We start from the raw sequence: 24248 nt of genomic DNA, 5'->3' as shown, positions 1-24248 counted from the left end.
ATTAAACACAGGACTGAGATCAATGATTATACAAAGCATGCTATCACAATGACATTCATCCTCTAAGGATGCTACAGATCGGCACAAGGCCCCAAACACGGCAATAAGCCCAAATATATTCAATACAGGGTGCGTGTCAGTCGCCAATATAGAAACACTCTTGTTCGGGATGGACTAAGTCTTAATCCCCAGTCATAACCAATCCCGCACCTGCCATGGGGTGCGAGTCACGCCCTACAATAGCGTCACAATGTGATAAGCCGGGGTTTCAAACCCTCAGGCCATCATATACACCAACTACTCACCTCTAACCGGCCGTAGAATGGTCCGCAATGCCTTTTCCTTTCGTATCGACCTCCTCGCGCGTCGAATCTAGTCAAAATCACAACGAATACATAAATATGGGTTAAAGAAACATAACCCAATCAAAAATACTCGAAAAGTACTAAAATTCACGAAGTTGGTAAAACCCGAGCCCCGGGCCCACTTCTCGAAAAATTCCGAAAATCACACCAACGGATTCCTCGTCTCGCCACGAGTCCGTACATATAAAGTTTACCGAAAACGGAGCTCAAATGGCCTTTCAAATCCTAAAAATTCATTTTCAAAAACCAAGCCCTAGTTCTTCACAATTTCTACCCACTTTCATGAATTTGAGTGTTGGTTCTTCCATAAAATGGTGTTTTCTAGTCAAGAGACTTACCTCAAATCAATACCCGTTGAAAACCCTCTTCAAATTGCTCAAAAAGATCTCTTGGCGGAGTAAAAATGTTTTCTTATCTTCTGAAATTCGCGAACACTGATTCATTAAAACCCTTCAGAAATTTTCGCTTCTGAGGTCCCGTAACCGCTTATGCGGGACCGCTTCTGCGGCCATATGACCGCTTATGCGGTTTTTCATTAAATCCTTGGCCTTCCGCTTTTGCGCCCAACCATCCGCTTCTGCGGATCTCACCATTCCGCTTCTGCGGCCTCATTTTTGCCTATGCGGACCCGCTGAAGCGATACCCCGTCCGCTTTTGCGGAATTACCCCGGTCCCTCATGGATCGCTTATGCGATCTCTTAGCCGCATCTGCGGAAACGCTTCTGCGGCTCCTTTTCCGCAGATGCGGAAATACCAGAAGCCAGGTGCACCAGACCTGCAACAACATCAAGATTCTCCGTTTAACCACCCAAAATCACTCCGAGGCCCCCGGGACCTCAACCAATAGCACCAACACACCCCAAGACCTTATTCAAACTTGTTCCAATCATCAAAACACTATCGTTAACATCAAAATCATCGAATTACCACGGATTCAAGCCTAAGTTAAACTAAAACTTCCGAAACTTGCATTTGATCTAAAACCCGTCCTAAACACCTCCGAATGATCTGAAACTTTGCACGCATATCCAAAATCACCTAACGGAGCTACTGCAACTGTCGGAATTCCATTCCGACCCTCGGATCAAAATCTCACCTACCATCCGGAATTCACCAAAATCCAACCTTAGCCAATTCAAGCCTAATTCTATATCGGACCTCCAAATTCAATTCCGATTGTGCTCCTAAGTCACAAATCATCCCCCGAAACTAGTCGAATCATCGGAAATCCATTCCGAGCCTTCTAACTCATAAGTCAACCTTCGGTTGACTTTTCCAAACTAACCTTCTCATAAAGAGACTTATTGTCTCATTTCTAACCGAACTCTAACCGAATTACTTCAAATTCTCCAAACACATATAATGAAACATATAGGAGCATAAAACGGGGAAAATGGGGCGGTAACTCCCGTAACGACGGGTCGGGTCGTTACATTAGGCCAATAATAGCCTGCCCTAATCATGGTTCTTACCAGTGATCTTCCTCCTGCGTGATTTCCACGATGCCCCTCGTGTATCTCTCTCATTACATATTCCGTTTGAGACGTCCGGAGGCATCTTGCTAAAAGACCTCCGAACATTTTTCGATAAAGATTGCCTTGCTTTAAAAAATTCTGAGCAGCCTTTTTACGAAGCGCGTGAGCCTTTTTCTTGTCTTTAGGTACGGTTCCATACTGCAAAAAAGTGACAATTTCGTTTCTCCAATCCTAGGCTAAGTTATTGAAATTTACCTCATTTTTTTCATGATCGAGTACTGAATGAAACAAATGAATTATAGAAGCATTTTCGTTATTCATCACGTCTGCCGCAGATGCGAGATTAGCTAAGGCGTCTGCCTCGCCATTTTCCTCTCTTGGTATCTGCACGACTTTTCGAATCTGAAATTGTCTAACCAAATCACGTGTCTTCTCTAAGTATTGCTGCATTTGTGCTTCTTTGGCTGTATAAGTCCCCAGCATTTGATTAACTACGAGCTGTGAATCGCTTTTGATTACAATCTGATCAATGCCAAGTTCACGTGCCAGTTATAAACCTGCAATCACCGCTTCATACTCTGCCTCATTGTTAGTTATAGGATGACATTTTATGGCTTGCCGAATGACTTCAGCTGTAGGTGGTACCAAAACAATTCCTAAACCTGCCCCCTTCACATTAGATGAGCCATTAGTAAATAAGGTCCAAATTCCCGGATTAGACCCATTAAACACTTTTAGTTCCTTTTCAGCTTCTAATTGTATCTCATGGCTAAAATCAGCTAAAAAATCTGCTAACACCTGAGATTTTATGGCGGTTCTAGGTTGATATGTGATGTCGTATTCACTCAATTCTATGGCCCACTTGGCTGATCTACCCGATAATTTATGTTTGTGTAATATGTTACCCAATGGATAAGCAGTTACCACGAAAATAGGGTGGCATTGAAAATAAGGCCTTAGTTTTCTAGATGCCATGATTATTGCAAGTGCAAGCTTTTCTAATTGAGGATATCGCGTCTCCGCATCAAATAATGACTTGCTAACATAATAAATTGGAGATTGTTTACCTTGTTCTTCACGAACTAAAACAACACTCACCGCTACTTCTGAAAATGCTAAATAAATAAGTAGCCTTTCCCCGACCTTCGGTTTTGCGAGCAATGGTGGATTTGACAGGTATGCCTTCAGGTTTTTGAGCGCTTGTTGACACTCTTCAGACCATTCGAACTGGTCTTGCTTTTAAGAGCTGAAAAGAATTTAAAACATTTCTCCGATGACCTGGAAATAAATCTCCCCAAGACTGCAATTCTTCCCGTTAGTCTCTGCACCTCTTTCTTATTTGTAAGCATGTCAGGGATTTCTTCAATGGCTTTAATCTGCACGGGATTTACTTCAATACCACGGTTAGAAACAAGAAAACTCAAAAACTTACCTGATGAAACGCCGAATGCACATTTCTCGGGATTTAGCTTCATACTAAATTTTCGTAAGATCTGAAATGTATCAGACAAATGTGATATATGATCTCCTATTAATTGAGATTTGACAAGCATATCATCTATGTAGACTTCCATAGTTTTTCCTAAATGTTCTTGGAACATTTTGGTCACCAATCTTTGATACGTGGCACCAGCGTTTTTGAGACCAAATGGCATTACTTTATATCAATAAGTCCCCCCGTCTGTTATAAATGAAGTTTTTTCTTCATCTAGGGGATCCATTTTGATCTGATTGTAACCTGAATACGCATCTAAAAAGCTTAACAATTCATGTCCTGCAGTAGCATCAATCAATTGATCTATATGTGGTAATGGAAAAGAATCTTTAGGACATACTTTGTTAAGGTCGGTGTAATCTACACAAACTCGCCATTTGCCATTCTTTTTTGGTACTACTACAGTATTAGCTAACCAATTAGGATACTTTACCTCGCGGATATACCCAATTTTTAATAGTTTTTGAACCTCATCTTGAATAACCTGGTTTTTGAAAGTCCCCTGCTTTTTCTTCTTTTGTTTGACAGGTGGATACGATGGGTCTTTATTTAACTTGTGAGTCATTACTTTTGAATGTATTCCTGTCATATCAGAATGGGACTAGGCTAAGCAATCCACGTTAGTTTTTAAAAATTCAATCAACTTACCCTTCATGTCGTGGCTTAGGTTGGCCCCAATATAGACTTTCCTTTCGGGCCATTGTGCGAATAACTCTACAGCCTCCAGTTCTTCAATTGTTGTTTTGATATTTTCATTTTCTTCTGGCTCTTGAATGGAATCGGGCCTTGAGTCCACATCTTTTCGCCCTTGTTCAGTTGAGGTTCGTGCCGTGGTATCCTCAACTGGATTCTGTAATTGCCACTTTTCTTCGTTTTTCGTGCTTGAATCTGCTACAGAATTGATGCTCCTGGAAGTCTGTTGATCTCCACGGATTTGACGTACTCCCCATGGTGATGGGAATTTAATAACTTGATGCAAGGTAGATGGAACATCATCCATCTCGTGGATCCACGGTCTCCCGAGAATCATATTGTAAGCCATTTCCATCTCTACCACCTGAAACTTCGTATCTTTGACCACCCCTTCTGCGAATGTTGTAAGTGTTACGTCCCCTTTTGTTACAATGCTTGAATTATCGAAGCCAGACAAAGTATGTGCCTTAGGTACTAGCTTATCTTTTGCTTGCATCTCGCTTAGTACTCTTAGCAAAATAATGTTCATGGAATTACCTGGATCAATCAAAACTCGTTTTACATTAGTATCATGTACAAGTAGAGAGATTACCAGTGCATCGTTGTGCGAAATTAACACGCCGTCCGTATCCGCATCATCAAGTGTAATACTTTCTTCCTCCAAAATGTGCCGGACCCGCTTCCCGTGGGTAATTGTAACTTTAGAAACTTTATTAGCCGCCGTATACGTTACGCCATTAATTTCCTCGGCCCCACTTATAACATTAACGGGCTTTTTCGGAGAAGGAGGTTTAGGGGGCTCTTGCCTGTTCTTCATGTATGCTTGCTTACCTTTCTCACTAAATAACTCAGTAAGATACCCTTGCTTCAATAGATGGTCGACTTCTCCTTGTAGCAATCTACAATCTGCTGTTTTATGACCATGATCATTGTGAAATTCGCACCAGTGATCAAGATTACGTCTATTTGGATTTGATCTCATTTCTTTTGGCCACCACACCTTATCACCCATGCTTCTTAATACGGCTACTAACTCTGAAGTGCTGACGTTAAAATTGTAACCGCCAAATCTTGCCTTCAGATTTCGATCATCATCTCGCGTCTCTCACGTGTTTCGATCGTTTCCAAACCTCGACGTCGAACCCGACTCTCTATTCCTCGATCTATGACCATACCTTGAATTGTCCTACTTTGATCGTGAATCTTTTCCCGCTGGGCCCATATATGGTTCGTATCTATTTTTACCGGACCTTTTTTCGGTTTCTGCACGTCTCGAACTTGTCTTTTCCTCTTTTTGAGATCGTGAGATAATGTCTTCTTCTATCCTTAGCTTCGTGTTGTATCTGTTGTAAACGTCATTCCAGGTTGTTGCTGGAAATTCACGAAGACTTTCCTTGAGTCCTCTCGTGGCTTCTAAGCTTTTCTCATTCAAATTACTGGTAAATGCTATAGCTGCCCAGTTGTCTGGTACGCGGGTAACGTCATTCTTTCACGCTGGAATCTATCTATGAACTCTCTAAGCAACCCTGAATCTCCTTGCTTGATTTTGAAAATATCTTCCATTCTTTTTTCGACCTTTTGAGCTCCCGAATGTGCTTTGATAAATGAATCTGCAAGCTCAGCAAAAGAATTTATAGAATTTTCGGGTAAGAGAGAATACCATGTCAATGCTCCCTTGGTGAGGGTTTCACCAAATTTCTTGACCAATACTGATTCGATTTCTTGTTTGGTTAAATCGTTGCCTTTTACACCAGTTGTGAATGCAGTCACGTGGTCTCGTAGATCAGTAGTGCCATCATACTTTGGAATATCAGGCATCTTAAATTTCTTCGGAATTGGCACCGGAGCAGCACTAGGCTTCCATGGTTGTTGTGAGTATTTATCCATGTCTATTCCTTTGGTTACAGGTGGTACTCCAGGTATTTGCTCTATGCGATCGCTTTGTTCCTTGAGCTGCTTCTGCAGGGTTAGAACTAAATTTTATAAATCAGAATTAACTGTATTACCTGGTTCGTCGTCACGAGACTCACTCGGAGTTCCCCTAGTGCCTGAATGGACGAGCCCAGAACGTGGGTTTTCCAAAGTATTCTGATTCGGAGTTGGTGTTGGTAGCGCAACTGGCAACTGGCAACTGGCTAGTAAAAGCACGGAGAGCATTACTGACTTGTTGAGCAATTAGATTTTTTAGGGCATTATCGAGTGCTTGTTCGTTCACAACTCCAGCATTTTGATTCGCCTCGACTCCGTTTTGATTTGCAACCCCATTATTTGTCACAGAGCCATCTGGAGTTCCTTCTCGTGACTGACGTTGTGAATCATGTGGTGAAGGGGGTGGAGTCCTGTCACCTGCATTATTTTCTTGTTGCTGAAGATCTTGTTGACTGCTGTCGTTGATATTCGACATAGTAAGTTGTTTGACGAGAGAATTGACTTAAGAAAGCAAAACGATTATCAGATTTCTGGTAACGGAACCAATTCGTTTAACCAAAAATTGGAATTTCGGCCAAAGCTTATTTTAGAAGAACTCGGGTTACTGATAATCAAACAGAAATAGGAATAATTGATATAAAGAATAGTTGAATAGAAAACGAAGTAAATCAGTGTGTTCCAATAGTAGTTCGTGTCTTTACAAATGATCAGGCTTCCCCTTTTATAGCTATTTCTAGGTGATATGTTTTGCTTCTGTCATAATAAGGCCATTATAAATAATTAATGGCATTTAATGCTACGTTATAAATGGTAATCACTGTAATTCAATACAGATTCTCTAACGTTTTCAATAATTAATGCCTATCAAATACTGTATCCGTACCCCCTTTTGCTATCAGGTTCATTCTCTTATCTTTGACTTTTGAACATAAAGAGGTGCGAGCACCGAGTCTCTTGAATCTCTGCTCGTGTCTGTTGTAACTCGTGCCTCTTTAATTATTCTTTGCTGATCGTCATTCTTTGTCCAGTCTACGTGTCATGACATGTCATCTTTCAATCAATTCAACATTTATGAACTCAATTTTTCCCAATACAAGGTGAATATTTCTCAATGACGATATGAGAAGATACCAATTTGGACTATCATTTTAGTTGGAGTCTATTACTAAGAAGGTCACTGAACTAATGGAAATTGATTCAAAGTCACTTTACTTTGTTTTGTAACCGGAAAGTCATCATACTTTGCACATTGTAACTCAAAAGTCACTCAACACATTTAGGGCATATTAAATATTATTTTTCATATTTTTTTTAACTCAATCATTTAAACAATAAAAAAATATCCATTTAAAGCGTGACTCAACCCACTCTTTGACCAGATCCACTTTCTTTTATTTTTCTTACAAAAAACGTAAATATTACTTTGCTGTTAATTATCTTGGTTTTCAACATATTGGTTTAAGCGAAGTATTAAATCAGTTCGACTATAAATGATCTTCTAGTAACATTATCTTTACTATAAGCAATGCGCGTTCTTGTTCTAAAACATCGAGGATATTGTCTTTTAATTTACTCTTATATTAATATTTCTCGGTCAAAATTTCAAGCATAAATAACTTTTTTCATTTTTCCTTCCTCATTTTTATTTTCTTCCACTTCAACGCTGCTAATTTTCTTGTTTCTCTTAAAATTTAACTCCTCTAGTTTGTTAACTATATTGAGAACCAATATAATATACTATAGCAAAGTAATATTTACGTTTTTTATATTAGATATAAGAGAAAATGGGTCGGGTCAAGGAACGGTCGAGTCGTGGTTTAAATGGATTTTTTTGATTTTTTAAATGGTTGGGCTGAAAAGAAATATAAAAAATAATGTCTAATAATGCCCTAAAAGTGCTGAGTGACTTTTGAGTTACAATGTGCAAAGTATAATGACTTTCTAGTTACAAAATAAAGTAAAGTGACTCAGTGACCATACGAGAAATAGACTCTTTTAGTTGCGTACTTTCTGGAAAACAATTTAGGAAGGATATATGATTTATTCATACGCGTTACACAATACTTTTTTATTTCAAGCAAAGCGTGTTTAACTTTTAATCAAGAAAGTTGTCAGTTTTTCTCTCTTTCCTTTCTTTAGTGTGAACACTCTTTCATTCTTAACCATTTTCCATCACCTTTTGGTGTTATAGTTAATTAACTTTGCGACCTAATACAACTAAAATGCAAGTGCCAAATAAAATAACAGAAAATGAGGTCATTCTAATAATTCTGCTAAATTTAGTGAGGGTCTCCCGTCTCTGTATTTTAAGCTTATAATTATCTTGAAATAGACTGGTATAGGAAGATAAATGACAGATACATGAATGCAACTTGGACCAAATAAAACGATGACTTCTAAGTGACAAAATTAGACAGCGATGGCTTGACTTTGGACCCAATTGACTTGGAAAACCTTTGGTTACTGGGATTATGAAACTAATGTAGATATAAAAATGATATTATTTTATATTTCGTTTGATTGCATTTATTATTTTTTGTATTAGTAATATAGATATTTTTATAATGAATTATCAGTATACTTTTGTATTACATTAAATGTGATATAATAAAAGAAAAATTAGTTATAATTGAATAAATAAAAAATGACAGAATTGCCCTTTTGTCAAAGCTCTTTTCAGCATTTCAAGGTTAAATTGAAATAAAAGTTCATTTACATTTATCCAATTTATTAAAACAAAACACATGTTACTAAATTATACACCGTATAACTCATTTTTGGTGCAACGAACCAAACAAATTATATGTACCTATAGTTCAGAGATTATTAACTCTTCCTTGCATTTTAATTTTAGCAGAATTTCATTGGAGAACCAAACTATCACTAGTTTCATTTTTAGTATATCTCTGCCGCTTGTGAAAAGATTATGAAGTTTTATGCAACTTATATATTGTTTTCCAATCACATATCCACAAGACTTATTTGACGTTATAGTTTTCTTAGTAGAAATGAAACATGATGTGAAGGAAGCTTGGGAAAAAAATTGTTTTCAATCAAACACAAAGAAGAAAAAAAGCTTTTCAGCTTTAAAAAATAATAATTGAAGAACTTGTTGTGAGCAGTTTTCAGTTTTTGCAAAAGTTGATATACAATTCACTCTGTGTTCGGTTGAAAAGTAGTTTTTGCAAAAGATTTGGAGAAATATTGCAAAGACATATATATATATATATATATATATATATATAACGTGATGTGGCACATCTTTCTGGCCAAGAAACATATTTATCTTTTTTCTCCTTTTTTTTTAATAGTTTGTTTTATCATTATTCTATCTTCATAACCCTCACTTCGTTATCTTTATAACCTATATTATCTTCATAACCTATATTTTTAATAATCTCAATAACTCTCATGTCTTTTATATCCATAACCTCCAAATATTTAATATGTAAATTTATGACGATGTGTATTTATCTTTTGTCCTTTATTTGTTTTAAGATTCTCATTTTCCTAACTCACACCTCTTTAATTTCCACTCTTAATAATATCCATAACTACTATGCTTTTCATAACCCTCAAATATTTAATTTTAAAAATTTAAGATACCTTATGGTTGTAACGACCCGGACCATTTTGAGTACTTTAGCCCCGATCCCCTAATTCATGTTTCCCCTATATTATACTGTGGTTACGTGACTTGCCGGGGTGTTTGATATTGGTTTCGGGTGAGTTTCGAGGTGAAATGGGATACATAGTCCCTAAGTTGGAAGTTTAAGTTGTAAGAGTTGACCGTAGTTTGACACACCGGAATGGAGTTTTGATGGTTCCAATAGCACCATATGATGATTTTGGTCTTAGGAGCGCGTCTATATGTTGATTTGGAGGTCCGTAGGTCGTTTTGGCGTGAATTAGCAAAAGTTGGAAAGTTGGAGGATTTTGGAAAGCTTGACTGGGAGTTGACTTTATTGATATCGGGGTCGGATCCCGATTTCGAAAGTTGAAGTAGGTCCGTAATATCATTTATGACTTGTGTGCAAAATTTGGTGTCAATCGGAGTTGTTTTGGTATGAATCGACATTAGTTTTGGAAATTCGGATGTTAAGTTCTTAGGCTTGAATCGACACGCGATTCGTGATTCTAGTGTTGTTTGATGTGATTTTATGCTTCGAGCGTGTTCGTAGATGTCTTAGGACTTGTTGGTGTGCTTGGTTTAGGTCCCGGGGGCCTCGGGCGTAATTCGTACCTTGTCCGGCGTATTTTGGAACATTTAAGATTGCTGAATGTGGTGCTTCTCGTTTCCTTATACGCTATTGATAAGTGGGGATTTTAACTACTTATTAGCGCTTTTAACTTTCGTTTTAGTCCAAAAGCGTTTAATTGTGTTTCCGAAAACTGATAAAAAATGCTTAATTGCAGGAATATTGAAAAATGAGCCTCCAAGATAAAATCCAACTCAAGAAGGAGTGATGTGAACTCAAGGACAAAAACAGACACAGAAGCTTAAAGTGCGGACCGCAGAATATCATCTGTGGTCGCAGATTGTGCAGAAGACCTTATCAGATATCTCTGAAAGTGTGGCCGTAGAAGCTAGGCAAGAGCAAAGGTTCAGAGAACCTGCATATCAAGTTCAACGGAAGTGCAGACCGAACAATTATTGTGCGGCCGCAGAAGATCAGCTACGCGCCGCAGTTACATTTGTGCGGTCCGTAAAAGAGCCATGTGCCGCCGCACTCAGTAATGTGCGGACTGCAGAAAGAGAGAGATGTGGCCGCGGTTCAGAATTGTGCGGCCGCAAGATTCCATCCTATCAGGCTGAAGCAAAGTGCGGACCGAAAGGGCATTTTTGTCTGAAAATTCCAGCTCTTTATAAATAGAAGAGTTTCACTTTTTTAGGTCAAGTTTTGACATCAACAGCCATAATAGACGTTTCTCTTTACCTTCTTTAGTAGTTTTTGCCATTTTGAGCTTTTTGAACATAGATTTCATTATTTTAATTATCAATATGGGTTTAATTATCATTTCTTCCTCTATTTCTTCTGTTTTAAGCATGAGTAGATAGATTTTCACTAGGGTTGTGACCCAACCCTAAAGTGTAAACTTAATGGGTATTTGATTTATCGCTTGTTTATGGTTTGTTGTTTATTATTTAGCCTTGTCCTTGCTTTTAATTGTAGAATTAATGGTTGCAGACATTAGTTCATGCCTACTTGACTTGGTCTCTACTTGAGAAAGAGAGACTTAATCTAGGAGAATTTGGCCAACGAGAAATTGTCGTCCTCGAGCAATCAAACTACACCCTTTTTTTTTATAGACACGACCTTTTTAAACAATTCTCCTTACTCATCACACCAAGAGTATTTAAAATAGACTAAGCACAAAAGCGTAACATCTTCACCTCAAAATTTGACTCACAAGTACCACACGTTATTCACAACTCACCCACTTACTCTAATATAGAGGTCACTGACATTACCTTTCCTTCATGAATCAAGTGCCCTCACACAACAAAAGAGAGTAGTTCCACACAATAAAATTTAAGAACACTTGGGAACTCAAGATAGAAAGAATTCACTCACTCTCAGAAATAACATTCATATGCCACAAAAGATGCACCATAAGCTTGCCCGTAGTGTACTACTCCACTAATCGAGCTCATTCAATCTTGGATCAATTAGGACTTTATTTGGTTGTAATGTAGGCTACGGGACGGGTAGGATACATTTAGATATAAGAGTGACTACACCTCCCTAAGCACTTTAATACATACATTTTAACATTTAAACCCCATACTTATGTCAGACCAAAACTCCACCTTCACATCAATTTATATTACCCCAAACTTCTTAAGCACACTTACGTCAAGAGCCACCACTTATCAAGAATATTTTTTTTTCAACAATCCAACTATTTTTTTTTTTCCAATTCAAGTGGCTCTTCCTTTTTCAAAACAGTGCACCTTTCTCCTTATTTCATTAGTTCCACTCAAAAGCCAAACCAACCACTCCACACTTTAACTTTTACAAAGTTCATAACATTCAAGTGCTCATGAGAGGTGAAAAGGTTCAAATAGATGGTTAATTCAAACAAATGGGTAAGGCTTGTAATGTGGTTGCCAAAGAAACAGGATTACAGGCTCAAAGGGGTTAACTACGATACATAATAATTAGGCGGGTAAAATATACATATCTGGCTCAACAAGAAAACGCCTATATCACTTCCAAGACTGAACAACACTACTATTTCGCTTTGCAAACACACGGGGCAAGTTCTAGGCATCAAAGGCACTGCACATCTCATTACTTTACTTGCAAAGTATTACTATTACTTATCTTGATTAACCAATGACTGTGACATGCAATGAGACAACGCAACAAACAGACATTGACTTAGAAGAGGATGGCATACCAGAGGAGATTGTTAAAGAAGTTGAGAACTTTGAAAATCGACCTAAGTCCAACCTGGACGAGAAAGAAATTGTTAACCTGGGAGATGTAGAAAATGTCAAGGAAACACGAATCAGCGTTCACTTGTCGCCGACCTTACACACACATGGCACATAACTCACTCAGGATTGGATTCATCAAGACACCCTAGTCAGAGCAGTTAAGCAAATTTAAGATCATACAATTTTAGGTACTTATACAAGAGTCAAAAACTAAGCCTAAGCGTCACAGCCAAAGTACTCACTATTCTCAAGGCATAACAAAGTCAAGAGATATTGCTTCATTTCAAAACAAAACACAATGGCTCCTATTCCCAAAAAAAAAACTAACTACACCCGGTTCAAATAAAACCCTCGAAAAAGAACCGTGGTTTAAAGAAAACCAAGGGGTAATTGCTACACTACCTAACAAAACAAAAAATCTTTCTGGTATTTTCTTTAGACTTACTTCCCTCAAGAAAACTGTCTAGAAGATCCGTCATCAGGAAAAGTCCAATCTTTTTTAAAAAAAACAAACACAGCTAAAGTAGCATGAAAAACCACCCAGACAATCTCGTCACCCCACACTTAAAAATGTGCATTGTCCCCAATGCACATCCATACATACAAGAAGGTAAAACAAACTCCCTGGTAGGCCAAAGGCCGAAGCACTAGCAGCTCATGGGGTACTCAGACTTCTCCCAGCTTGGTCCTTCGTGCGGGTACCTCACACTTAGTTCCAACCATTTGGTTTGCTAATGCATCCTTCCAATACCTTTGCTTTCCATGCTCCTAGAAAATAAAAAAATTGACACTACAAAAATAATACAATTAAAAAAAATAAAAATAAAAATAAATAAAAGAAAGCAATAAAGCTGGGTTGCCTCCCAACAAGCGCTTGATTTAACGTCGCAGCACGACGCGAATCACTTTTTGCCTCCACCTCGAACTTATGAATTGAACCCCCAATTTGGCATCAAGTTTTCGGCTATGCTCCAGGGGTGGAGGAACAAATCTAATTGGTCCAAGCAACCATTGTACTATTCTACACTTCTTGGCTTTTAGATGAGGTATGTAGTCCTGTCTTTCTGGTAAGAAAAATTTCAGAATATAGGCACATTGTTCTTCATTCCTTGACTTCTCAATCGGCTCGGATGACTCTATTTTCATATTGTCATCCAAGCACAATGTAGAAAAATGTTTGGAGTGAGGACCAATGCGCTCACACACATGAACTTTGGGACTGTCTACATTCTCAACACTAATGACAATAGAGTCAACTAAATATGTATCCTCAATATCCTTGGTTGACTCTAGTATCTCTTCTACAACATTGACATCCTCAAAATCTAGTGCGATTGATTGTTGGTGTTCTACTCTAGCCTCCTCCTCTAGCTCATAAGTTTCTGTATCTAATTCACGCTCTTCTTAGATACTATTCACAATATTGGCTTGTTGAGCATTAAAAACTTCAACCAGTTGACTCATGTGAACTTTCAAGTTGTGAATAGTTTCCTCCTGCCTTTGTATCCGCAGTAGTAATTTACTCTGTTGTTCCAAAATGCACTTTAACATATCTTCGAGCTTCTTTAGGTCAACTTCCCTAGGTTCTTTGTTCCTATTAACTTCACCAGAAAAAGAAGAACCATCAAAGTAAGGGGTTAGGGGAAGGTAAGAAATATAAGCACAACCGTGAAAGTGACCATCTTGACCACCACACATATCACACACATTCCACACATAAGATTGAGTTGGTGCACAAAACTCGCTCTCAGGAATATTTTGATAATTTTGCCCTGGGTGGTTTCCTTCACAATATGCATAAGGAGGATCAAAAGTAGAATTACCAACAACAAAATTCTCATAATTCCATGATGTCATGTTTCTCAAATAAACAAATAAAAATCTAATAATAAAATAAAAGTTCAAACTTGAAACCTAGCAATATGTACACCTACAACTACACCGTTAGTTCCCCGGCAACGGTGCCAAAATTTGATCACGCCCAACTATGCCTTATAAAAAGGACTAAGCGGTCGCTGCAAATATAATCCGGTTTACAAGTCCGGAGTCGAATCCCACAGAGAACTAAGGTTTAGCTGCAGTTGTTCACTATCACCAAGAAGACGAGCTTGAACAACTCCTAACTTATAGATATTAAGATTCTTGTGTTTAACTAATTAACTAATAAATTAAAATAGTAAATTAACAACTAACGATACTGAGGGTTAGAGAAAAGATTAAGGAGGTCTAGAGTTATGATTTTCCCAATTGTCGGAATCCTTCTCGCTATGTCTTCTATAATTTCGCCTAAGTATTCTCTACCGATCATGAGCATTCTTATTACCGTAAATCTCTCCCGAGTAATTACGACAATTTGCTAGTTGCACTCTCCCGAGATACACTAGCTTGCTTTATTTAACACAATTCACTTTAGATTACACCCAAGGCTTCGTTATCCCTAATCCCGCCTTTAAACCCTCGGTTATTGATCCCTCATATACTCTGGGAGTGGTGTTGTTCAACAATTACCTAAATATGCACTCTCTCCCGAGTTATGCATACTAAATAGGCACACCTAATTGAGAGCTCTTCAACCAACCACAATATAAACGTAGTTGAACAAATAGAGAAAAGCTATGGCTCAATTATATAAAAACATAACAAGAATTTATCCTACAAAAGGTTCTATCAAAACTCTAGATAACAAATTAGCTATTCATAATAGTATGTAAAACTACAATACTAAAAGTCATAACCAACAATGAAAAATAGGAAGAGGAAGGAAAAACTCGTAGAAGAATTCTCCGCCTTGCTCCCAATGTGTTCTTGACTCCTTAGGTCGAATCTATGTCCAAAATATGTCCCCTCTTGTTCTTGGCCGGCCTCCTTTGTTTAATATAGGGTTTAGGACTTAAAATCTAATGTTTTGCACTTTAGTTCCTGAAATTTTCGCTTCCTGCCGCGGTTTTGGCGCGGTCGCGGTGGAGCCGCGGTCGCGGTGGAACCGCGGCCAAACATGCCCTCTGATTCTTCAGTTGTCCGCGACCATCTTCTACCGCGGTTCTGCCGCGGTCGCGGAAAAACCTCGGTTTTTCACCCTGTTCCGTTTGGAATTTGGAAAAATATAAAACATGAAAGTTGTAGCTCTTTGAGTTAGCTTTCCAACCATATATTGTGGAGCCCAAATGGATTTCTGAGAAAAAAGTTATGTCTATTTTACTAGACAGTGCGCAATATGCCTCCTCAAGTCTTCGTTCGTACTTAATTATCAAATTTGACCCCCGAACACGATCCCGGCTTAATTCCTTGAGCTTTTACTCAGACTTCAAAGCTTCAAATCACTTAAATTCATTCCATAACATCTATATAGCTCGGAATCACACCTACAAGGCATAAAACACACAATTAGTGCAAAACACTAGCGATTAAAGCGCAAACTCAATTAAAGTGCAGTAAATTCGAGTGTAATAAGTGACTAAAATATGCAATTATAGCCTATCATCAGGGTAAATCAAGAGATTGATATTCCCATTAAAGGGTTGAATCTAGATATAGTAAAAGCCGACTTGAGCTTTTTATTAACCGTTTGTTCAATACCCATTTGGACTTGAGAAAGCCAAATTGGGCAAAATCACTCTCTGACCGAGAGGTATTGAGTGGGTACTCAGGTGTTGATAGCTATAATACACCCCGACCAATAAAACAAGCTTTAAAGTTTACAACCCCTTAGGCAAACACCTAGGTGAAGGTCATAGCCCTAGGCCTTTTATATCATTTGAAAAATAACAAAAATAATTTCCTAGTTTCAATTCTTAGTTGGTAATCTTAGCTTAATTTGGACTTAGAAACAACCCAATTTGTGGAAGTGCAATTTGGGATAATTCAAGCTCATTCACTATAATATATACTCCTAAGTCCCATTCATAGCTCCTTGTGGAAAATCGACCCCGACTCCTTATTGGGTATTACTATTGCATCGACCGTTTCATAACCTCAAATAGAGGTGTGACTTGGACGAGATCAGATTTGGTATTGTTTTGATAGTTGTGATATGTGAAGGTCGTGTACGCAAGGTGACGAGTGTGTACACGGGCTAAATGTTGAAATTCCGATTTTAACTACATAGTTTCCTTTTCATGCTTTAATTGAGTTACTTTAGCAAGTTATAGTCACCATGTTTAGTCTAATTTCACATGTCTGCTTGTCTTATCTCTTATTTGCAACTTGTACTACATGCTTAGTCAAATTACCTGCTTTCTTGATTCCGTATTCATTATATAACTGTGGGATTCTTTACTTGAAATTGTTATCCTTGAAATATTATTGTTTTAGTTGTTATGTTTTAATTTTCGTGATTATTGTTAGTACCAAATCCTAATGGGAATTTCCCCCACAAAAGGTTAGACAAATCATGTACCTCAAGCCACGCTCAATCAATAAATTAGAAGGCCCTTTCCTCAATTTTTCAACTCCGAACGGCTCGAATCTAGCAAAGAATATAACTAAGGAAACTAATTTAAATAATGAAATTATGATTTTAGCAATGAAAATCGCCCCCAAAAAGTCAATCCGGGCCCGCATCTCGGAACCCGACCAAAATTACAAAAACCGAACATCCATTCGATATCGAGTCCAACCATACAAGACTTATTCAAATCCGATCCCATTTCGCCTTTTAAAACTCAAGAATTCGGTCTAAGAACTTTTGCACTCCCCCCCCCCACCCCAATTTTAAACTCCAAAACACAAATTATAAGGTGTAATTAATAGTAGATTCATAGGATTTATACAAAAACGAGTCAAGAATCCATACCCTAATGCTTCCTCTGAAAATGTCTCAAAATCTCGCCTCAATCTGAGCTCTCAAAGTCCCAAAATGAGTTATGATATTAAATCCTCGATTTCCTCTTTTCTGCCCAGCGACTTCTGCATCTGCGGCCATTGGGTCGCTACTGCGGCATTGCACATGCGAAAAAACCATCACGGGTGCGGTTTCAACTTGAGTCCAGGGCTTCTGCTTCTGCGGATAAGGGCTCGCATCTGCGAGACCGCTTCTGCGAAGAAAGGGTCGCACCTGCGACCACTGGCGCTTCTGCGCACCTGCCATCGCAGAAACGAAGGCGCTTTTGTGGAGAAATTCTCGCTTCCGCGACCACTATTGGGAAAGGTCAGCTTCATATCTGCAGTTGAAAGCTCGCTTATGCGAGTCCGCACCTGCGGCAATCCCACCGCAGGTGCGATGACACCAGAACTAGGAGCTTCAGCATTTGCACAAGTCCAAAATATGATCTGATCTCGATCCGAATCACACCCGGGGCCCCCGAGACCCAGTCCGAATATACCAACTAGTTCCAAAACACATAACTGATCTACTCGAGGCCAAAAATCATATCAAACAATACTAAAAACACGATTCACACATCGATTCAAGCCTAAGAACTTATAAACTTCCGAATTCCGGAACCGACGCCGATTTATACCAAAACAACTCTGATTGACACTAAATTTTGCACACAAGTCCTAAATGATATTACGGACCTATTCCAATTTCCGGAATTGGAATCCGACCCGATATCAAAAAGTCCACTCCCGGTCAAACTTTCCAAAATCTTCCAACTTTCACCAATTTATGCCGAAATGACCTACGAACCTCCAAATCAACATCCGGATACGCTCCTAAGGCAAAAATCACCGTACGGAGCTATTGGAACTGTCGAAACTCTATTCTGGAGTCGTCTTCACACAAGTCAAACTACGGTCAACTGCTACGACTCAAACTTTCAATTTAACGACTATGTGTCCCATTCCACTCCGAAATTCACCCGAACCCGACATTAAGCATCCCAAACAAGTCACATAACCACAAACTAAAATAGAGGGAGCAATAAATAGGGGATCGGAGCTAATACTCTCAAAACAACTGGCCGGATCGTTACCACGTGTCAGGTTCTAGCACCCTGTGGTGTAAACGACTGTGTTTGTGGTAGCGCATCCCAATGGATCTCTAATGGGAAAGAGCTCTGCCGCGTTGCAGGTTTTACTGTGAAGTCTTTGGATCTCTAATGGGAAAGAGCTCTGCCGCGTTGCAGGTTTTACTGTGAAGTCTTTGTCTGATGATCCAGAAGAAGTTTCTTGCTATGGTGGAAAATCTAGTGTGGATTTTATTGCTGATTCATGGTGGGCTACACAATCAATACTAGAAATCAGGTAAATACCGACCAAAAAAACCGACCAACTTTGGTCGATTATGGCCAATTACCGACCAAAATGCGACCAAATACGCTTGGACGGTATTTTGATAGTCATTTTAATATACTGACCAAAGTTGGTCGGAAATTACCGACCAAAGTTGGTTGGTTTCTTGAAAAATAAATTTCGCGGGACTCAAAAATAATTTCCTGCATTTTTGCGCCAAAGAAAACCGACCAAAGTTGGTCGGTTTCGTAAAAAAAAAAAATTAAAAATTAAAATAATTTGAAAAACCGACCAACTTTGGTCGGTTTTCGGCCGGTTATTTTACCGACCAAAGTTGGCCGTTTTTCTTGGTCTCTTTTTGCCGAATTTCTAGTAGTGAATCCAAGGTGCAAGAAAAGGCGGACAGTCCTGGATTCGTTGAAGATTTCAAACAATGGGTAGAGGGCATGACATTTAAGAGAGAATATCTTGGGCAGTAGGAGGCATGGTTCTTACAGCAGGACTTCTAGTTACCAGGTGAGGCCACTCTTTTTTAGTAATTAGGAGAATCTTATTTGAAGCTTCATGAACTCTCTCTAGTGTGGCATGTAGTCTTAGAATGTTAGTTGTTACTTTCTAAATTCCAGCTGTATAATCATGTGGACTGATTCTTAGTCCATTATAGAGTGATCATCAATGTATTTGGAAGTTTGATAATGCCTGCATGCTTAGTGATATTATACTTCATCACTGTAAACTTACTTTTACTATGCAGTCCAAGGCATCCGGTCTGTGACCGTGAACTTGAGTCTGCCCTTCTACCAAGAGAGGAAGAAAAGGTTTTCGACTAATTTGACTACACTATTATGTAACTATTAGGTTGCAATTCCAATACCTTAAAAAGGACTGTTCAGCGAGTATTAGGAAATATTTGAAGCAAAAGAAGTATATAGAAGCAAGTATGAATTTCACTTGAAAAAAAGTAGAGTCGTGTCCATTGTTCCCTTGAAATGCCTCAAACAAGTGCTACTATATTTTACTAGTATTTCAAATACTGAAGTTCAATATTTGATACTGGTGGCCTAACATGTATTTCCCAATACTATAGTTTATGGACAAACGGAATTCGACTTCCGCAGATGATGGAACGGTAGATCAGGAGTTTGAAAAGAGCTTTACTAGCAACTACTGCTGCTGGGTGGGCAGCGATCGGTTCGATTCGGTTGTGAATATTATCGGCTATTCGTTTATAAATATGCTAAACCAATAATCGAACCGACGAAACATCGGTTATCGGTTAATCGGTTATCGACCGTTATCGGTTCGATTATCAGTTAACCCGATAAGATAATAAGAAACATAGTGTATAATGCACATGGAATGAACTTCAATCACTGAAGTTTGCATAATCAGGTTCCAAGCAGAGCCATTTCGCCATTCCATTTTTCTTGTAAAATACATATTTTTGTTTTACTCATTGCAAGTTGCTTACTTGACCACAGGATACCATTTGCAAGTTCCCTCAATTTTTCATATTACAAACAAAGAAAAGGAAGTAATCAAGTAAGGAATAGTTTTACATAAAGTTGACCTGCAGTTGAGCAAAAAAGAAAAGAACAAATTCACTGGAGTCTGGACGTCACAAAAAGGGTATCCTGTAGCTAATTCGGCCAGTGAGTAAAGGAAGAATAGTAAATGTTAAGGAGGTTATATCCTACCTCAAATCATTCAAGAAGCTCAAATTAAATTTCAAGAGTACATCTCACTGCTACCATTGATGGAATGAGGAGTGAAGACTTGCGGACGAGAAAAGTTCTAAGACAACGAAAATGAACTGAAGGTTGAAGCCCTAGATGTATTTATATAATTAAGGGTAAAATCATAATTTTATTAAATTTTATTGGGTTATCGGTTAACCCGTTAATAAAATTGGACAAACCGAAACCTGAATCGATAATCCAATAGTAAAAACCACTAAACCGTTATCGAACCATTAACCCAATAACCCGATACCGATAACTCAATAAGCTTTTTTCGGTTCGGGCTATCGGTTTTACCCGATATATGCCAGCCCAGCACTGCATCGTTGCAACTACAACATTTAGGACACCATTCAGCTTCTTTACTTATTGCACAAAGAGAGGCATGGACCGGAGAGGGGAATGGGCTTGTGACATTTCCACTGGCTGTTTAGTTTAGATACCATTCTCATCATCAAGTAAGTCATAGTTGCAGTTACAAAATGGTTGCGTTATCATTAAAAGAAAAGATTCATAAACTATAACCTTACAGAACTTTGTAAACTATTTGGATGATAAAGCAACTCATCCTAAATCAAGGATTGTCAAATCTGAGTGCTAGTAAATACAGAAAGGAAACAAAATGTGTCTAAAATAAAAACTGAAACATCTTAGATCTTCTGAATATAAGTTATGTTGCCGATTTACAGAATTCTTTTTTCCTTTAGTAGTAATATACTCATGGCCTATCCACAGTTCCAAAGCCAAACAGGTATTGGAAAAGATGGCTTGTGTCAATAACAAAATATAAAGTGTAGTGCTCGTCATTCTTCGCTATATACTGGATAAATCTCCATGTACACTTTCAACTGTATCACATCCCTCCAACCTTTGGTGGCTGTTCAAATAAAAACACAATTGTTAGATGTCTCGTAGAGTCTTCATTTCAGAAACTTACCGGGATTTGTAAGAACTCTTTCATGTCAAAATCACGATATTAACTTGAGAAAATATAAACAAGAATATCATACCTTCTTTAGGGGCAACTTTGAACCGCTAGATAATATTGGTTTCAATATTTCAAAAGAACATACAAGTTGCTCATCAACGCTTAATAAAGCACCTGCATTATCGAATTCTCCACCATAGTTGGGAGCAGAAAATAGAGTCACAAGTCTTCGCTTAGCAAAGAATTCATATCCATCCTCCACCACCTAAAACAAAACTTTAGGAATCAGAATACATTCAGGACAAATATAAAACTTGAGCAAACTGAAAAACTGATGGCTTAGAAGCAAGCCAACAACTACTGCAAGAGTATCATAATTGAAGTGCTTCGACAACAACTCTGGTTTAAAATTGCCCCAGAATATTTCAAGAGAAAAACAGAACTATACAAGAGCTGTTCATGTCATAATCTCGATAAATACTTTGCTAGACATTTTTGTAAAAAGGGTAGCCCGGTGCACTAAGCTCCCGCTATGTGCGGGGTCCGGGGAATGGCCGGACCACATTTTTGTAGAAAACACATTTTCCATGAGAAAGATATGAAATTTTCTAGCATGGGCAATTTTACGAAGTGAAAACAAGAAATGCCTGGAAAGTAAGTTTTGCTTTAAAGAATACAAGGCTAAAAGTAGGTGTTTGGAGTTTTCAAAGCTTAGCAACGAGATAATATTTTTGACCATCCAGAATATGGTATACCTGATGACCCCGGCAGATGAGGTCTAACTCATTCTTAGCCAAAAACTCTGCAACTACATCAGGTCCAAAAGTACAAGAAACACCTCGATCACTCTCTGACCAACCCTTAATTCTAGGGTCAGGATCAGCCCACAGCAGATCACATAGCAAGCCACCATCAGGAATCTCAGCCGGCCGCTGAATCTCGTTTATTTGGTCTAAACTTTTTAGCTCTGGAGAAATCCCACCATGCATGCAAAGGATCTTTTCATCTATAAGTGCAGCAACAGGTAAACAGTTAAAGCAGTCTGTGAATATCTTCCATAGCCTAACATTGAATCTCCTTTTACATTCATCATAAAATCCATAGACCCTGTTGATTTTTGCATCTTCATGGTTCCCTCTAAGAAGGAAGATCTTGTCAGGGTACCTAATTTTGTAGGCCAGTAGCAAACATATTGTTTCTAAGCTCTTCTTGCCTCGATCAACATAATCCCCGAGAAAAAGATAGTTTGCCGAAGGAGGATAGCCACCATATTCAAAAAGTCTTAATAAGTCTTGGAATTGGCCATGTATGTCACCTGCAAGAAAGGTAAAGGAAATGAGATAAATTTGTGAGAGTATTAAGCAGCACACAAAGAGAGGCATTTATGATATCCCATTAGAAACCAAATGTTCCATGCAAGCAAAAAAAAAATCAAGAATCTGATAATTATAGCATCAAAAAGAGCCTCCAAAATTTACATTTAAGATTATCAAACATATTTCACAGACACCAGAATTTGGCAATGTAAGTCTATTAAGCTAAAAACATATTTACTACATGTAAACCACAATTTATCTATATAATAGGAGCAGTATATAAACATTTTCTAGCATGGCATAACTATCTATGAATACTTATAAACCAAAATGCACCTTCAACCTCCAACATGTTCATTGTACATGTAAATGTTTTAATGTAAACAATATCTTATTTTTATACAAGGACTATATATCAACCTTTGCAATCCAATAACTCATACCAAGCTCAGGTTTTCAGGTCACAAACAGTGAATTGCAGACATCAATTTTTAAGGGGCTATTTGCAACACTCTGAATTCCCATCTAAAGACGAGAGGTGAAGGGAGGAGGGAATATAAAACATATCTTTTCCTTAATTACTATATCAAAGAATAGACATCTCAAATCAGAAAGATCAAATTTTTACCGATCATGTGACAACCAAAGACAGATGCTAAGACACACAATCACATATTAAAAAGACCCTTCATCCTGCATGCTGAAAAATATTCAACATTTCTTGTGGTGGTGGGAGATAATAAGCTGATTCGGAGACTACCATTATAAATAAAAAATAAAAAATGTAAAAAGAAAAAAAGGCAAAGGAAGATACCGCAGATCCTAATGGGGGCACGAAGCTGGAGGAGATTAGGCTGAGAGAGGAAAATCTGACGAGCATTGACACAAAGCTGGCGGATCTCAGCCTCAGATAGCTGAACTTGTTTCCCTCCCTTCTCTTCCAATAATCTCCTTATTATATCATCCAATACTCCCTTTTCCATCGTCCCTTCCATTCTCCTTTCTCTCAAAATTAATTCCCTCTATCTAATTTTCTACCAATAATAACAAAACTCTGACATGAACCTAAACCAATTCCCACAAAAAAGAGCAGAAACATACACTCAACCACCCACTTTCCTCTGACAAACAAGAAAAGGGTATGCGAATAAGTAGGAAAACAAAATGAATATGATTAGGAAAAAGGAGATTGGATTAAGGGAAAGCTTAAGAATGAAGGTAGAAAAATGGATAATTGTGGGGGTAGATTAGGGGTATGTTGTTGTCAATGTATTGTAGGATGCGTGCTATGCTCGTCTCTTCTCCTATTATCTCTCCTCATTTTTCCTCCATTCTTTCTCTTTGTTCTCTCTCTCAAAATAAAAATTAAACTTTTTTTGTATGATCATTATTAAGCAATACTAATGAAAACGTGACAACAGCCAAGAAGACTAAAAACGGTTGAAATCTTCAAATTAAGGAAAATGGGATATGGGACTGTTGTCTTAGAAAGCGCGGCGGGCACGATAATTTTGGCCCAACACAGGGTGATTACAATACTTGTATACACGTGCTGATTTCGTGAAGCTCTGTCTTTTAAGATGTTTTATTCCACTTTACATCTGAACATAAAGTTTTAAAATATTAATTTTGTTATAAAATAATAAAAGAAGAAGAACAATATTGCAGAGAAAGAGAGAGGGGAAATTC

The 24248-nt window shown here is 38.1% G+C and overlaps 1 protein-coding gene across 1 annotated transcript; it reads right to left on the bottom strand.

The window, feature by feature from the left end:
* On the bottom strand, positions 20791-23963 carry LOC109220304 (serine/threonine-protein phosphatase PP1 isozyme 9-like). Its single transcript, XM_019384791.1, has 4 exons — positions 23374-23963; positions 21999-22558; positions 21326-21508; positions 20791-21192 (listed from the first exon to the last, which is right to left on the bottom strand). Exons 1-4 carry the CDS (start codon positions 23552-23554, stop codon positions 21169-21171), a joined length of 948 nt encoding a protein of 315 aa, XP_019240336.1. The 5' UTR covers positions 23555-23963; the 3' UTR covers positions 20791-21168.

The sequence above is a fragment of the Nicotiana attenuata genome, chromosome 1 (assembly GCF_001879085.1).
Source record: "Nicotiana attenuata strain UT chromosome 1, NIATTr2, whole genome shotgun sequence".
Lineage (NCBI taxonomy): Eukaryota > Viridiplantae > Streptophyta > Magnoliopsida > Solanales > Solanaceae > Nicotiana > Nicotiana attenuata.
Note: the sequence above shows the minus strand (reverse complement) of the source record. Positions and strands in the feature narration are given on the sequence as shown.